The sequence below is a fragment of the Pongo abelii genome, chromosome 3 (genome assembly GCF_028885655.2).
Source record: "Pongo abelii isolate AG06213 chromosome 3, NHGRI_mPonAbe1-v2.0_pri, whole genome shotgun sequence".
Lineage (NCBI taxonomy): Eukaryota > Metazoa > Chordata > Mammalia > Primates > Hominidae > Pongo > Pongo abelii.
Window position 1 is genome coordinate 45,501,553 of NC_071988.2, and position 18,869 is coordinate 45,520,421.

The 18,869-nt window shown below is 32.7% G+C and overlaps 1 protein-coding gene across 2 annotated transcripts in view; it reads right to left on the minus strand.

Moving 5' to 3' along the window:
* Positions 1-302: 302 nt before the first annotated feature.
* The window catches only part of GABRG1 (gamma-aminobutyric acid type A receptor subunit gamma1), an 83,527-nt gene continuing 64,960 nt past the window's right edge, over positions 303-18,869 (minus strand). For both annotated transcript variants that reach the window (NM_001133931.2, XM_063723210.1), the window contains 2 exon segments: positions 303-2,856; positions 15,120-15,334. In NM_001133931.2, coding sequence (NP_001127403.1) covers positions 2,590-2,856; positions 15,120-15,334 — 482 coding nt within the window. In that variant the 3' untranslated portion in view covers positions 303-2,589.

The window sequence follows — 18,869 nt, forward strand, 5'->3', positions numbered from 1 at the left end:
TACATAAACAAACATTTTTACAAATGATCCTATTCCTTTTGCTCCAGGTATCCTTTCCAATTCTTTATATCTAATTTTGGGGTCTATGTTAGCATTAAAAACATTGAAATCATCCAGGAAAATCAAGTTCCAATAAATTCAATAAATTATCATATAACTCTCTAGAGAAAGAGGAAGATTTTTTTTAAAAAAATTATTTCTCAAGATGGTGAAACTTATACTTGGAAGAGAGGAACAGGAAATGAACTGAATCAGCTTTGAAAAAAAGCTGTATTTAATTTCTTGAAAAAGAAGTCTAAATGTAGTTTTACCTTTTTATTCTTATTTTTAGAAATAATACAATTTGTACACCATTCTTTCTGATCACACATTTAAATAAAACTGATCAAAGTACCACTTGCTTTGAAAACAAAGTGCTTGCTTTACGGTATATACAAGGAAACGCATCTTTCATATATTTACAAATTTTATTTCCACTTGTAATTATTGTCAACATTTAAAACCAAGTTAATGAAACACCAGTGAGAAAATCAAAGCTATTTTTTTTTCTTTTACACAGAACTGTGGTTCAGAAGGAAAAGCTATTTATATCAAGCACTTTTAAGTATTTTAAAATACAGTCATGCTCAGATACACTTGAAAGAGTCCCAAAATCAAAACTGTCTCATGATAGTAAGCTATAGCTTCAAACATGAAAATAGACATACGATATTTTAGTAAAGTATTTTATTCTTTATGAGTACTTTATTTTTTATTTATCCTAAATGAATGCTCACTTTCAAAACATCCATCAGTACTCAATGTTATTAAAATGAATGTATGAATAATCTGTAAATGAATATATAGATGGCCAAAGTTTAGTTTGGCTGTTCATTCAAGAAAAGCAGTGTTGGTGGATATTGGGCATTACCATTTGATTCATGCTTATTTTTTTTCAGAAGTTTATGAGCAAGTGAAAAAAAAATAGAGTTAGCTGGGAACACACAGTAAACTATAAATAAATTAATTAAAAATTAAAAAAACTAGATGTTTCCAATACATGTGTATAATCATGCCAGACATTCACTAACCATGTAGCAGAATTATAACATTAAAAACTAGAGTGACAATTGCAGAGGTGACAGGTTCCCTCTCAAACCTTAAGTAAGGTAGGCTGTGATCATAAAACTCTTCATCATGGTCATTGGTCTTGGCAACAGAAACAATCTTTAAAGGTTATTTCCAAGCTAAACCTGGTGGTTCTCCAGAAATTTATGTGATGAATCTTACAAACAATTGATATGTCAAGCTACTTACAGGATTATAATGATTGAAGCCTAAATTTAACTCTCTTCTTAACAAAAGAGACGTTTTTAAAACTATTAACTGATAGATTTTACATTCAGTGAGATGCTAAGAATTTAGAGAGCTCTCACACTCATGTTCATTAAAGATGCCTCTAACAAAACTCCCTCTTTAACAGGATTTTGAGGCTGCCCCCAGTTTCTAGAAAAAAAAAGAATATTATAATAATGTATAATGTAATTGCGAAACTGACAGGGTCCAAAACTTTGGAGCTGGAAGAGGCAATATGTAACGCAGGCCTAAAACTGTTTTCTGCATATTACTAGTCTAAAAACAATGCTAATAGCACATATTTAAGATTTTGTCCTCAATATGACCTGCAACTCAGTTTGCCAGGTAATAATTTTTTAACCACATGAGTAAATACAAGCAATGTTCCTCAATATTTTCATTTTAGGGACTGCAATACTTTCATAAAACATAAAGAAAAAAATAATCATTTCTCTCTGCATTTAATTTGCATTAATGTGCATTTGCAGATTTTAATATTTCAGTGTTAACCTCATCATACATTATAAATGCTATGAAGCAGAGAATAAAATGGTTAGATTTTACCTGATTTTTTCATCTTGCATTCTTAAAAAGTGACTGGTGGCTTCCTTCCAAGTTTGCGAATCACCAAAGTAAATGCAACTGGCGTTCTGTTTAATATTGGATTAAATGGACTGGATTAAAAGACAAGTAAAAATTGACCTTTTCATAAGTCTTCAGTAACTGATAGTTTAAAAATAAATCAATTTCTTCTTGGGAATACAATATCTTGGAAGAAAATCCAAGAAAACTATGGCTTTGTGTTATCGACTAACTATATTTCAAGCAGGGCAATCAAATGAAAAGCAAGAAAAAACAAATTAACAGTCTTTTTTTCTGGCACAAAAGTTGCTACATAAATATTAGTAATTAGTCTTACATTACAAAACAATTATAGATTATATTTAAACAAAATATGTATTAAAATTATTCCATCTTTAAAACATGAATCATAGAACTCAAAAATTCAAAAATTATAATAACATATAAGTAAATTTTTAACCTACTGGATTTTGCAACTAATCAGTTTCACGTAAATTAGCCTGAAAGCTGCTACTTTATTTACTTCTGAAGGCTGTAAAATAGTTACAATACTATTCACATTTTAACCATTGGTTTCTCTGCATTTTAAATTTAAACTTCAAGTTACTGAAGTACAAAAGATTCTATTGAATTTAGTCAGACTTCTTTTGATTTTTGCTTATGAAGTAGATTTTATAAGTAAAGATAGCCAACCCAATAAACCAAGTTGAACAGGGCAAAAGCTGTTGGGAAAAATATTCTAGAATAAGAGTCAATCTTGGCAATGCGTATGTGTATCCTTCCTTCCCTCCAAGATCCTGTTCTGCAGTCTTCAAAGCAACAGAAGAAGCTGGCACAATCTTTGCCCTCCAAACACTGATACCCATAATCATCTTCTTGCGACACAGAAATACTATTCATTGGAATCAGAGTGGATCCAGGATGGAGACCAGGAGTCATCTGAGCACAATAATAAATGAATTTTTGACATCAAAAAAGTAGCATAAGGAAAGATCAGTTTGCTCCTTTAACGCAAACTCTAGGAGACTGATAGGTAATGAAAATAATCTTGATTTCAAAAAATCCAGTATTTTCAATTATAACATGTTTTATATTATAATTTGCTCTGTAATAGAACATTTGTTACATTATATTAAGCAGAAATGAAATACCCCTGAAAAATAAAATATATTTTTATACCTTTAGAAAGTTGACCCACCAAAATATCATTTACCATGGATCTAATTCTAAACTAAAATGAACTGTATATTCTATTTTATATTAAAACATTAACAGTGCTATACACATTTTTTTTTGCTATTATATATTATTTATCGACTTTAATAAAAATGAGAATAAATAGCAAAGAAGACTTTTTTTTTCCTTTATTATTATTATTATTATACTTTAGGCTCTACAGTACATGTGCGCAACGTGCCCGTAAGTTACATATGTATACATGTGCCATGCTGGTGTGCTGCACCCACCAACTCGTCATCTAGCATTAGGTATATCTCCCAGTGCTATCCCTCCCCCCTCCCCCCACACCACAACAGTCCCCGAAGTGTGATGTTCCCCTTCCTGTGTCCATGTGTTCTCATTGTTCAATTCCCACCTATGAGTGAGAATATGCGGTGTTTGGTTTTTTGTTCTTGCGATAGTTTACTGAGAATGATGATTTCCAATTTCATCCATGTCCCTACAAAGGACATGAACTCACCATTATTTATGGCTGCATAGTATTCCATGGTGTATATGTGCCACATTTTCTTAATCCAGTCTATCATTGTTGGACATTTGGGTTGGTTCCAAGTCTTTGCTATTGTGAATAATGCTGCAATAAACATACGTGTGCATGTGTCTTTATACCAGCATGATTTATAGTCCTTTGGGTATATACCCAGTAATGGGATGGCTGGGTCAAATGGAATTTCTAGTTCTAGATCCCTGAGGAATCGCCACACTGACTTCCACAAGGGTTGAACTAGTTTACAGTCCCACTAACAGTGTAAAAGTCTTCCTATTTCTCCACATCCTCTCCAGCACCTGTTGTTTCCTGACTTTTTAATGATTGTCATTCTAACTGGTGTGAGATGGTATCTCATTGTGGTTTTGATTTGCATTTCTCTGATGGCCAGTGATGGTGAGCATTTTTTCATGTGTTTTTTGGCTGCATAAATGTCTTCTTTTGAGAAGTGTCTGTTCATGTCCTTTGCCCACTTTTTAATGGCCCTGTTTGCAGATGACATGATAGTATATCTAGAAAACCCCATTGTCTCAGCCCAAAATCTCCTTAAGCTGATAAGCAACTTCAGCAAAGTCTCAGGATACAAAATCAATGTACAAAAATCACAAGCATTCTTATACATCAATAACAGACAAACAGAGAGCCAAATCATGAGTGAACTCCCATTCACAATTGCTTCAAAGAGAATAAAATACCTAGGAATCCAACTTACAAGGGATGTGAAGGACCTCTTCAAGGAGAACTACAAACCACTGCTCAAGGAAATAAAAGAAGATACAAACAAATGGAAGAACATTCCATGCTCATGGGTAGGAAGAATCAATATCATGAAAATGGCCATACTGCCCAAGGTAATTTACAGATTCAATGCCATCCCCATCAAGTTACCAATGACTTTCTTCACAGAATTGGAAAAAACTACTTTAAAGTTCATATGGAACCAAAAAAGAGCCCGCATCGCCAAGTCAATCCTAAGCCAAAAGAACAAAGCTGGAGGCATCACACTACCTGACTTCAAACTATACTACAAGGCTACAGTAACCAAAACAGCATGGTACTGGTACCAAAACAGAGATATAGATCAATGGAACAGAACAGAGCCCTCAGAAATAATGCCACATATCTACAACTATCTGATCTTTGACAAACCTGACAAAAACAAGAAATGGGGAAAGGATTCCCTATTTAATAAATGGTGCTGAGAAAACTGGCTAGCCATATGTAGAAAGCTGAAACTGGATCCCTTCCTTACACCTTATACAAAAATCAATTCAAGATGGATTAAAGACTTAAATGTTAGACCTAAAACCATAAAAACCCTAGAAGAAAACCTAGGCATTACCATTCAGGACATAGGCATGGGCAAGGACTTCATGTCTAAAACACCAAAAGCAATGGCAACAAAAGCCAAAATTGACAAATGGGATCTAATTAAACTAAAGAAGACATTTTGATAATGCAAAAGGTTTGTGAAGATATGAATGGATAAAAAAATTATGGGGTTTGTGATGGGTAAGCACAAGGCACCATATTTGGGAAAGAGGATGTGTAGGAATTAAAAGCTCAGACTTGGGAACAATTGGTGTTCAAATTCTGCTCATTCTACCAATGTAGCTGTCTTCATAGCTGGAATTATATTTGCACCTAATTTCTACGATAGCTATGATAAGTAAATTTCAATGGCTTATGTAAAATGATCAAAGCTCCATCATGCTCAGTAGTAATAACTACCATTATTAACAGTTTTATTTGGAACATGTTGAATTAAGTGTTTATAATACTTGATTTTGAATAATACTTAAATAATTAAAAAGTGAAAGTATTATTCTTTGGCTTCTATGTTTTCTTCTGTACAAAAATGGCAATAAAAACATTGTAGGTTTGCTTGATTATTAAATGGGATGATGGACATAAAACACTAAGCAAAATACTTGAAACATAGCAAGTAATCACCTGCCAGTAGATAACATCATTACTGTTGTAATTGTTACTGTTTATTCCTGATGAGGCCTATATCACAATTGGTTATAAAATTCATGCTAAGATAAACATACAAACAATAATAATAGCAACAACAAATAGTCCTAGACCACAAAAAAATGTTACTGGAAAAAAATTAATGACTCCTTTAATAAGCTGGCAAGTAAAATATGAGTATTTCAACTTTAGCAATTCTTCATTTTTCAGAACTCAACATATTTTGAGGGTTATCTTAAGATGTGAATCTTGCAACTTATTGTATTCAGCAATTTCACTATCTAAACACTAAATATAGTGCCAATTTTATGAAAATTGTTTTAACAAGCTCTTACATCTTTTCCCATGCAAATATTTGTTAAATGTTTTCGTCCTAAATTTTGAAATAGGTCAACAAAATTAAATATTTTATGAAAAACATTTTTACAATTATATACAAAAGTTTAACATTTCTTACAACTTGAACTATATTCATGTCCATTTTAGTTCTAAAAAGAAACATAGATTCCAAATCACCAAATATTAAAAATCCAGTAGATGCAAAAGGAAGCAAATATTCACATTTAGTGATATTTTTAAAAGATTAAAGCATCATGCAGGTCACAATATTCATATTAGAGACAAATGTGCACCTTGAGGATAAGGAGAAATGCCCAAAACACAAATAAGTTCATGATTAAACTTGCTTAGCTATATCATAAAAAGCAGAGGCAGTATCTTATTAAATGTTAATGACAGATCTTTTGAGGATGGAACTTGGGGATAGTTGATTACATTCCTAAATTTTAATGGAGCACTAAAATCATGTAAAAAAAAGGAGAGAGACGAATTGGTACCTATTTCCTTGTCACTTGATACTTGAATAGCATATGCTCTTATGCTAATCAGAATGAAAATTAATTTTAAAGTATTGTTAGGAGGCAATTTTAAGATTATGTGGTAGAAAACACATTCCATATATGAAACAGCATTATCATAAATGGAAATATGGCATGTTTTTCAGAGGATATTAGTTGCTCATGAGAGAAATGATTAATTTTTTAAGTGCACTAAAATGAAGAAAAACTGCAAGGGGTTTATTTAAAAAATGAACTAATCTCTGGTGAGCAGTGTCACGGAGAGTTCTATTGCAAATACATTTTAAATTGGCAGTTTTCTAGATTTTTGCTGCCTCCACCCCTATCCCCTCAAAACTCAAGTTCATGAACTGAAAGAAACTACACATCGGTGAACAATGAAAGTAAACAGAAATGGACATATAAATGCTGAGAAAAATAGACAAAAATCTAACACAATATCAATAAAATAAAATATTGATGAAACACAGATTTCTGACGTTTAAACCACGAGAAATTAATCAGAAAAATATATACATTCCAAGTCTTATTTATCTGAAGTGCAGCTATGCTACCCATCTTTTAATTTCCCAAGTATAGACCCTGCCTTCCCCAAAAAAGCAAACATTAAAAAACAAATCAGTTAGAGCAACTTAAAAAGTAGCAACATAGTTGAATAGAATATTCTACCTTAAATAAAATAGTTTTTAAAATATACTTTTAAAAAATTTCAAAAATTACTAAGAATATAGCTGAGCTTACTATATTTTGAGAAATTCATCAAATTTCACTATTAAGGATATATCTCTGTCTAGTTATATACTAATAAAATATATTTTAAGCACCAAAATATACTAATATCAAATAAATATGAAGTGATAAATAAATCAGTATTTACATACAATTATTACTTATACCATCTGCTAATTATACCATCTGCTAAAATTATTAAATATTAGTAATATGAATAGTAAATATTATTTGATGATTATATTATTATGAAATACTGACTATATAATATTATTAATTTCCCATTTAAAATATTCCACGTGAAAATGCCAAACTAAGCACTGTTTACCACTCCTTCACAAAATCCTGTTTAAGTTGGGATGTTCAAAAACTGTAGATTATACCATCAACATTAAAAAATCAACAGGAGAAGGCTGGGCACTTTGGCTCACACCTGTAATCCCAGCACTTTGGAAGACCAAGGTGGGCAGATTTCTTGAGCCCAGGAGTTTGAGACCAGCCTGGGCAACATGGCAAAACCCTGTATCTACAAAAAGAGGAAACAAAAGAAATTTAGCTGGGTGTAGTTGCATGTGTTTGCAATCCCAGCTATTTGGGAGGCTGAGGTGGGAGGATGGCTTGATCTCAGGAGGTTGAGGCTGCAGTGAGCTGTGATTGCACTACTGCATTCCAGCCTGGGTGATGGAGCGAAACTTTGTCTTAAAAAACAGAAAAAAAATTCCAGTAGGTGAATCTTGGGGACGAGGAGCTGCCAATCAGCAGATTGATAAATTTCTGAAGTACAAGATCTGATAAATTTCTGAAGTACAAAAAACAGATGGAAATAGGCCAATGGATAAAGCAGACCAAAAGGAGACACATCTCAGAAAGGCTCAGTAAACGAAAACATGACTGTGGAATCTACTCTTCCACTCAATATAAGGAAAGAAGAATGAGAGTAATGAATAGAATGGAAAACATGGTGTTAGCTAAATGTCCACCTCCAGATCAGGTGCACTCCTTTGAACTATAGCTCACCTACTGTGCATGTAGAGAATAAAGATGACGATGGTTGGCATTCACTCATCTCTAAACTCTATAACTTCTAAAAAATGAGAAGAACCTTTCACTATCCTAGGAGAAAGGTTAGGGCTCTTGATGTTGGAACTGAAATGTCCTAGTATTGTGCCATCATCCTATCATTTAGAATGTATATGTGTATATTTGGAAGGAATCAGATGTCATGCCCCACAAACACACGTATGAAAGTAAAATTCGATGGTTGCAAACTTGACAGTTACATACGAAACTTACCGGGCCTATTTGGGGAACAATCAGGAAGAAGTTTTGAGGTAAGTGAGCAATGCAAAGGAGAAAAGTGAAAATGAACAGCTGGAATTACTGATTCTAATATTTTAGGAAATTTGAGAACATAAATCTAGTTAGTCCACTCAGAAATACTTGAGGAAGTAATACATCCACTTAAGGAAAAATGAACAAAGAACAGTTAGAGAATATGACCTCTCTGAAATTCATAAAGTTATTGTAAATTTTTAACAAGCTAAAAGTTTTAAAATGAAATCTTGAAAAAAACTGCTCATAGTATGGAAAAATGGCTTAAAATATGATAAAAAGAAAATCTGGAATATATGCTGAACCTAGGAAGTCGAAAATCTAACTACCAGTAGTTTCCAAAGAGAAAATAGAAATAAATTGGAACAAAGAATTGATAACATTCTCAAAAATAAAACATAAGAATATTAAGTAACGAGGAAATGAAAGAGGTCAAAACACAGAAAACATATGAATCCTTAAGAATTTTTTTACACTGTAAAAAACAAGATGATGCAAAGTTTCAGGTAAGAAAAGAAAAAAAGTTTTATCTGCAAAGAATAATAATAAAATTGGCACTAGAATTAATCACAATCATGAATTCAGAAGTAGAGATTTAAATATATTATTTAAAGTTTTAAAATTAACCAAGTGCCTGACTAATTTTTTGTATTTTTGTAGAGACGGGTTTTACCATGTTGGCCAGGATGGACTCAATCTCCTGACCCCGTGATCTGCCCACCTTGGCCTCCCAAAGTGCTGGGATTACAGGAGTGAGCCAACGCGCCAGGTCAATAACTATTAATAGTAAGTTAAAATACTGAGAAAGAGAATAAGAAAGACACAACAGAAGAGCTATTTTTTCTTTTGTACCAAAGAGTTATAGATACCTTGAAATTTGGTACAGTAAGAATCAGAAATACAATGAAAATACTCATTACAAGAATGTAAAAACAGAAATGGTTACAATGTAGTTGATTCTGAGATTTGGGACAAAATGTTCTAGGTAGAGAATTTTCTTTATTTGTACATTTATGAATTGTTCTATTTGTTTATTAGTTTCAACCATGCTCCACTATTACTGTTAAAATTAATTTTTTTAAATGGGAATTTTACTCAATGATTAATCTGGTCCCTTTCTGCTATAATAGTCTATGATGTTTTAAATAGAAATATAAATATTAACGAGTGTTCTTTGGAAGCCAAGGTAGAAAAAAGAGCTGTTATTGGTGGTCTCTATACACTTCAGGGAAGCATCATATGGCCATTGTCACAACTGGGACTAAATGGTTACTCTATCTATTGAAAACATTCCACCATGCACCGACACTTTACAATTGTTTAAGTAACCTTCTTGCTGTATTTCACATTTCACCAATATCACATAATCCTTCCTGGGAGCTTTGCCAAATACTATTATAAGAAAGAATCTATAAGTTGTGAAACTGTGGATTGATACAGCTTTTCATTAGTTTAGTACTCCGAGAGGTAGACAAATGTTTATTCAATAGGCATGCACTGACTGAAATGAAAATCTTCTCTTTGCTGAAGGAAGGTGGGGTGGGGCGGTGCCAGGGGGGACCCAAAAACTTGCTATGCATTATTTTCAGCCTAATATCTTGGTTTCAGCTTTTAGTATTATATTACTTCTGGACAATTGCAATAGTCTCCAAATTTATCTCCCTGCCTCTTTTGCCATCCAAGTATATACTGTATATTATTTCTAATTATCTTCTCAAAGCATACATAGAAATATACCACCCTGCTTAAAAACGTGTATAACTTGCCAGTGCTAACAAGACAAAATGTAAGTTCTTAGCATGGCTTTAAACATTTTGCACAACCTGGCCATAAACCACTTTTCTATCCTCAACATAAGTTATTTTCTTTCCTAAGAGAAAATGTTTCTTTCCTATTTTCAAGATAAACATTACCCAATAGCACTTTCTGTGATGACAATGTTTTACATCTACAGTCTTCAATATGATAGCCGTAAGTCACATGTGGCTATTGAGCGCTTGAAATGCTACTAGCGCTACTAAGATACTGAATATTATATTTTATTTAATTTTAATTAATTTAACCCAACCTATCTATATGTGGTTAGTGGCTATTATATTAGACAGCACAGCTTGGGACCTATACTAGTCTACTTTTGTTCTCACATGTAAGGCTCAGCCCAGCTGACATAGTTCCCTCTATCTTAAATGTTCTTCCTAATTTGTTATCTTAAAAACTGCAACTTGTTCTTCAAGAAATTACTTCAGTGAAGCCACACTTTCTCTGGAATTTTCCTTGCCAAACTTCCATTAGTTTACATGTTTTATGAATGAATTATTTATACATGAAATGAAAGGAATCCTCTCCTCTCCACAAGGTTCTCTTCAACACTGTGTGCCTGTTCAATGTTTCACAGGCCATGTAACATGATGTCTGAAGACCGCCTGGGATGCTAAGCATAGGCCACATAGGTCTGGCTTTGTGATACCTGTCTGTTTCCACAAGAACAGTTCCTTTAAAAATACATTTTATGTTTTTATAAAAAATAAAAAAATATTGTTATTTAAAAATAATAAAATATCTTCTGTGTATTTGTTATCAAAATACCCTACTTCTGAAAAATATGAGAAATTATTCATCTAATTGTTAATTCCCTCACAGACTCTTTGTTTAATTTTGATCTTTATCTTGGACTATTATTTATATTGTATCTTATTAAGTTTGTATTTGCAATGCATTTTTTCACAACTGGATGTAATCATCCCTGAAAGCAAAGAATACATTCTATCTCTTTTTTGTCTCCATAGTGTCTCATCCATAGCTGGATAAATAAATTTCTATAATTTCACATCTTAATAAAAGCAGGAAACTAAAAATAAGTAAGTTCAATCCTCAAATGGCTATAGCAGGCCCCTGAAGTAGGTACAACATGGTTTTCTGAGATTTCTGCTAGCCTATGGGCCGAATATTCAAGTTTCAACATAAACTACTCTTCACTTGGCAAAGGCTAATTTATTACTAGTGCCTTTCGGTTTATTACTAGTGGCTTTATCTGTTGCATAAAATGTCTTGATTCCATAGTTCAACATATTTAAGTTAACTTCTTAGACTTTCTTGAAAATAAATTTTGGCACAAATACACCTGAATTATATACTTACCGATTAGTAATAATATATTGGATGGACATATGAAACAATCTAAAATGTCATTGACATGTACAATCAAATAGAAGGAAGAAAAATTTGGTAATAATGGAATAGAGAAGGAAGGAAAGAAGGAAGGTTCTTCCAAGGTAGAAAAAAGAGCTGTTGGTGGTGGTATCTATATACTTCAGGGAAGCATCATATGGTCATTGTCACAACTGGTACTAAATGGTTACTCTATCTATTGAAAATATCCCATCATGCACTGACTCTTTACAATGTTTAAGTAACCTTCTTACTGGAAGGAAGGAAGGAAGGAAGGAAGGAAGGAAGGAAGGAAGGAAGGAAGGGAGGGAAGGGAAAGGAAGGGAAGGGAAGGAAAGGGAGGAAAGGAAGGAAGGAAGGAAGAAAGGAAGGAAAGGGAAGGGAGAAAGGAAAAGCAAGGAAGGAAAAATAGAAAGCGAGCATAAAAGACAAATGAAAGGAAGAGAATGAGAGAAAGAGTAAGAGAGAGCAAGCAAGCTGGCCCGATATTTCATGTGGCGAGTAAGTTAAAAAGGGTGTTTATCAATTTATATTTTTAGGCAGTTCATTGAAGCTAAAAATCTATTTTTTTCAAGTATTATCTCTTTCAAAAAAAATCTGAACATTCTGAGATTCTCAGTTAAGCAGTCAACAAGATGTCAGGAAAATGATTTTCATTTTGCTTAATAACAGACTTGTTGACCTTTCAGCAACTCTCTAGCCAAAGTATTGCATCCCAGCCTGATTATAGCCCTAAACAATTTTTTTTAAGAGGGAAAATGCTGGATTTTAAACTACTCTGAATTTTAATAAAGAAATGGGGAGACTAAAGAAAAGACAAAGAGGAAAGGAGAGAGAAAGGCGGAAGGAGGGGGTGAAGTCACAAACATTTAATACAGGCTTAATGGCAAGATGCTACAACATCTTGCAACCAAAGAAAAATGTAGATGCCAGAAAGCCCTTAAATAGAGGATTTGAGACAACAGCAAACAGAGTTGCCTATTCCTCATAAAAGTACATTCTGATTTACCTGATTAGCAAGACCATATGGCTGTACACTGAACCATGCAAGGAGTCAGATTTGATTACTGATCCTGATTTTTCACTCAAAATATCATTTAGGACCAAAAGAGCTCATAAAGTACATAACTGAACAAAGAAAAGAGACTATCAAACTTCATTATCAATGGCAGTAAAGAAAATATTTTTGGTACTCAAGTAGTCAATTATAATATGTCAATTTAACTGTTGCTATTTGCCATTTAGTACTTCAATATTATCATTTAATTTTTGTTCTTTACCTTTCCATAATTAGTAGTTTGCAACCTGGGCTTGATGCTAAATTTGAAAGACTTACTTAACATATGGATTAAAAATAATAACGATTCTGGAACAATGCCTAGATTATGGAAGTCCTTAATAAATAGTTAATGAATGATTGAATAACATCATAAGTTTGAAGTCTACACTAGAATAATCCAGCTCTCTTGAGTAAGTGTGCCATTGGAACTGTGGCTGAGTGTACATGATCTGCAGTCAAGCTGATTAGCTATCACACTAGAGTAGCCATGTTTTGGTTGTGTCCTTTGATAATATAATAGTGGTACCTAAATTATTTACTCTTAGAATGAAATTAGAGAATGGATGTGAGATTGTACATTGCCTGGCCTCTCTATTAGTTATTTTTATTCTAAACGTCTCCATTCAAACTTTCCAGAAATAAAACTTTCAAGGCAATAATCCAGCTTAGATATAGATGAATAAATGATAAAATGGAAAATCCAGAGAAGATGCATGGCTTTCATGAAAGGAAAATTGTAGAAAACATTCATTTTCATAGGTGGGAATTGAACAATGAAAACACATGGACACAGGAAGGGGAACATCACACTTCGGGGACTGTTGTGGGGTGGGGAGGGGGAGGGATAGCACTGGGAGATATACCTAATGCTAGATGACGAGTTAGTGGGTGCAGCGCACCAGCATGGCACATGTATACATATGTAACTTACCTGCACATTGCGCACATGTACCATAAAACCTAAAGTATAATAATAATAATAATAATAAAATAAAATAAATAATAAAATAAAAAAAAGAAAGCATTCATTTTTCTTTATCTAAAAATTTAACAATGGATATTACAGTTGACTTCTGATTTGTCCATTCAGGAGCCAAAATATATCTGGTAGATAAGCAAAAATGATGTGAAGTTGACGGAGTCATGGGCTAATTCTACAATGCAAGTAATCAAATTTGTACTGCTAGCAATGTGCTTTGCTTTCTTGGAATATTGTGGGTATCTGAAAGCAAAATACACCAGGTTTTTCTCTTGGAATATAACATGAAAAGTAAAACATAACTTAAAAGTATAGCAGAGTTTTATCAAGAAACCAATGAAAAAAGATTAGGGAAAAATGCATTGACTCCTAGAACTTAAAAAGTTGGATAATATGGAAAACTCATTATATATACATTAAGGTAGGCTTACAAGCTTGCCACAAATAATGCCTGGTTATTTGATACATTCCTTATTTATTTGAGTATTTTGAAACAAATCTTTGAAAGCATTTATTAAATTAAATGTTTTCTTGTTAATTTTAGAAAAATAAATGTCTACTTTTCTAAGCCCTATGAGAACAGGATATATAAAGGAAGGGTCACAAGCTTGAGTTCTGGCACCAAAAAGGACCCAGGTCTGAGTCTTGGATCTTTCACTTACTAAGGCTGTTCTTGTGCAAATCACTGAACCTCTACTTAGATGGTTGCTCTAAGCATACATGAAATCATGCGTGTAAAATGCTCTGCAGAGTGTCTGGAACATTCAACATGTGTTAGATACTACTTTCAGGTTGCTATAATTGATAATATAAAATATAATCATAGTCAATAATCCCATACATGAGTATATTAGAATCAGTAGAATCCATTTTAATATATTAGACTTGATGTCATAAAAGTTAAGGTAATTATATGATTGAGATGGGAGAGTAAAATAATACAAATATACAAAAACAAAAAAAGAACGTTGTGGTCATGACTTTTGAACACAGCTGGATACTACCATTAAAGAGGAATCTTCATCACTAAAAGTAAGGTAATTTTGTTAGAAATGTAAATCCTAACACAAAAATCGAATCAAAGGTAAATCACAAATAATGTTTGAGGTATAAAGAATCTACCACTGTGGGAAAATTCAAGCCATAATAAACCACTCTTTACACAGGGGATCCAATGGGAGATATTTAAAAAACAGAAATACATTTTTCTTGGTGAGCAATGTTAGGTACTCCAGTTTCATCTTAACTTTATTATTTGTCTTTGGTTATGAGTCTCAAGCATCCCTATTTCTGTAAACAAACACATAAATATTCAAAAGAGTATCTCTAAGTAAGTTGAGGTTTATGAAATAGAAATTTTTCTTTTTCACATACCGAGGCTTTATTTTTTAGCTTTCTGTCTTTAGTAGCAGTCTTTCCTTTTTTGTTGCTGGTAAAATAATGCAAGGTTCCATATTCCATCAAGGCTGCAAAAACAAAAATGAAACAAACAGAAACAAAGAGATCCATCGCAGTCACATAAGAAACCTTAGGTAAAGACTTCCTGGCAATTGTACTCAGGGTTGTCATTGTCAGAACTGTAGTGATACCTATGGAGAGAGGAAACAAAACAGGAAATGAAAAATAATAGACCACATTTATTCTTCCATCTGATTTGGCAATATTGTGAGTGAAATTAAAAAATAGAAACAAAAAATATGATTACTAGTAATTTATATTAATAATTATTGGTAGCCATAGCAACATTGTGTCCAGTGTGCTCTTTGTGTTTCTGTGAGTTCTAATCATTTAAATTACTGCGGAGTGCAAGCTGACTCCCGATATCCTTTCTTCCCTTCCTCCATTGTAATAGAATATGAAATATTTAGCTGGCATGTGATTGCCCAGAACAACTTTATTTGCCATCTCTCTGCAGCTGAGTGTGGCCACAGGCTGATTTCTAGCCAAAGGGAACCAAGTCAAGAATGTAGGCAGCACACAATATCTGAAAGACAGCATTAAAGAGACAAGGAATTCCCTTCTTCTCATTGCCTTCTGCTGGAATACAATGGCCAGACCAACAGCACTATCTTAAAACATTGGATAATATTGGAAATTAAATTTACTCACAATACAGGAGAAAGCCAGAAGGAGCCTGAATCTCTCATACTGTAATGCACTCTATCGCCATGAAATAAAAAAAAAAAAGAAATACCTACCCCTAGACTTCACATAAGCAACAGATATTCTTCTATCTAATTGAAGTGACAGTGACTTGACATTTCCCACCATACATATACAGTCAAAATTAATCCAAACTAACATAGCTTTTTGTTATATAATAACTTGAGTTAAACCTACTTTTTAATTTCAATGTTTAAATGAGGAATACTGGCACAGTTATATCAAGGGAATACTGCTTTGAAAGCACAGAGTAAATCCTTTTATTTTTGAGAAGTCAGCATGTATAATTGGGATGTCCCCCAATCCTGTATGTGTATCCTTGAAGGGATCTGTTTCTCATCAGTCTTCGTGTGGTTCTTACCACTATTAATCTTAGGTCTCCTAAATTACAGATGCATATGCTAATATTTCTTTTAACCTAAACTTTCATAATCCTCATTCGTTTTCCCAGTAAATATGGCCCCATGGGGGAATTGTTTACACTCTTAAAAGTACTAAATATAATGCTAAATGCTTCTTAATTTGACCAATATTTACTGTGACAACATTTACGATGAAAAGTAAATCAAAAACAGCTGCAGCAACAGTCTCTTTGGTATAGTGAAGGCAACAGCCACATCTTCCCCTCATGTCTCCATTGAAACATACCCTAAAAATTCTACTCACAAACCTGTCATTTCACTTTTATCATTTCTTAGGATTAGAGAAAATATTAAAGGCGATAACAATTGTCATGAATTTGGAATTACGAGACAAATTTAGGTTTAATCTCTGACTCTTCTACCTATTAGCTCTATGATCTTAACAAAGTTTTTCAACTCCTTTGTGCCTCTCATTTAAAAAAAAACAAACACAGTAATATCTTGCTTTGTACTTGTAGTAAATATACACAAAAGGTACTTAATTTAATTATTTGTCTTTTTAAAAAATTTCCAAATATACAAGGCCATTGTCAGTTATATTATTTTTATTAATTTTTAATTTACTTCCTTTTTTGCTAGAAAATATACTCTGAAAATTTTTGTGTTTTGTATTTTAGTAATATCTTGTTTAATGACCTATATGCACTTGAAAATATTGTGTGCTCTGAAGTTAGGTATAGTGTCCTATAAATATCAATCAGGTAAAGTAGTTGACGATGATTTCTTTTCAAAGTGTCTATATCCTAATTAACTTTTTCTTGTAGTTCTAACAATGAATGAGAAAACAGTATGGTTGCAGATTTGTTTATTTCTCCCACTATTCCTTACAGCTTTAACTTTAATTATTTTGAAACTAAATGTACATTTTAAAGGCTTTGTTATGGTAAAGGCTAAAAAAAAATGATATATACAAGTCTCCCTTTGCCTCATCTCCCACACAAGCTTATTAAATCACATTGTTCCCAGCGTCAGCCCAAGTAGGTTTCCAAAGTGTTTCTTGGCTCCACAATTATGTCCTCTATCTGAAAAATCTTAAATCCAATGTGTGGTTTCATTTTATTATCCATGACTGCAGTAAATTTTACTTTATTAAGTTTCTGTTACATTCTTTTTTAATAAGGCAAAAAAACTAAGCAGAACTTTGCTTCCAGACATTTATTTAATTTAGTAATTATTATCACTGTCATTATCTTGAGAAGAACATGGTGGATTTTCTATTAGAATATTTCTGAGTCCTTGATAATAAAAAACACTTAGGATATTAACAGGATATTGAGAAAATATTTTGGATATCATTGATATATTCTCCATGGCTTCCCCTACTCAAGATCCTACAATAGTCTCCCATCACATTTGAAATAAAATTTAAAGTCCTTAAAATGGCCCACAAAAATTTACATGATCTAACTATTGGCCCCTTCTCCAAATTTATTTTCTGTGACTATTCATTCAGCTCCAACCACATTTGTCATTTTTCTGAACCCCAAAGCATGGCATAGCAGGAAGATCTGGCTTCAAAAACCATATGGTTCCCCCTGCCTGGAATATCTTTCTGCCCAATATCCACCAGGTTAGCACCACACTTCACTGGGTCACTGTTCAAATGCCACATCATCAGAGGTATCTATTGAGACTCCACAATATAAAATATCAAATATCACACCACTCACACCCTGTCATTTTCTAAACATTGATTTTGCTATCTCTTCACAGCCTTCATGACTCACTAAAATTTTATTGTATGCCTTTTACATTTGTACATTACCTGTTTTCTCTACTAAAAAGTAAACACCATAAACACGAAGTTTTAAAATTTTATTCACTGTTAACACTGCAGCACCAAAAACACTGCTTGTTTTACAGAAAGCATTTGATAAATTTTAGTAAAAAGCAAGGTTGAGTTCATTGAGTTCAGGAAATTGTCTTTCAATGATATGTGTGTGCATGTATATTTAAAGCAATTGTAATTCTCTATCTTAGGGTACACAATTACAAGAGATATTTGTCAAGTTACATCTGGCTGTGCTTATCTTTATGATTGATATGCTAATACTGAACAAAAATAAGTTTATGCAAAAACGACTTCACAGTTGGCTTTTCTCTTCATGACACTCTAGCATATAACTTTATACAAAACCAGTGGCATAAATAATCCATTCAAATTCTTTTAGAAACTTCCAAACTGTTATGCATAGTGGTTATACTAATTTACATTCCCAGAAAAATATGGAAATAGAAACAAAAATACTATGTTTAAGTTATAGTAGCATACAAAGAACCTAAAATAATTTATACAACTTATAAAATAATTTTAAACAATGAAAGGAAACAAAATTAAGGTATGAATGGATTTTGTCCACTAGCTATGTCAATACCCCTGTTTAGATGCCCAAGAGAACTTCTTTTTCAAATATAGACCCATGTGCCTCAAGCATTGTTGTTGTCACTTTTATGTGACCTGCATTTTACTGTACTTATTAGATGAAATCATTTATAAGCTATCATAGAAATCACATATAAACTTCTTTGTGGTTAAAAA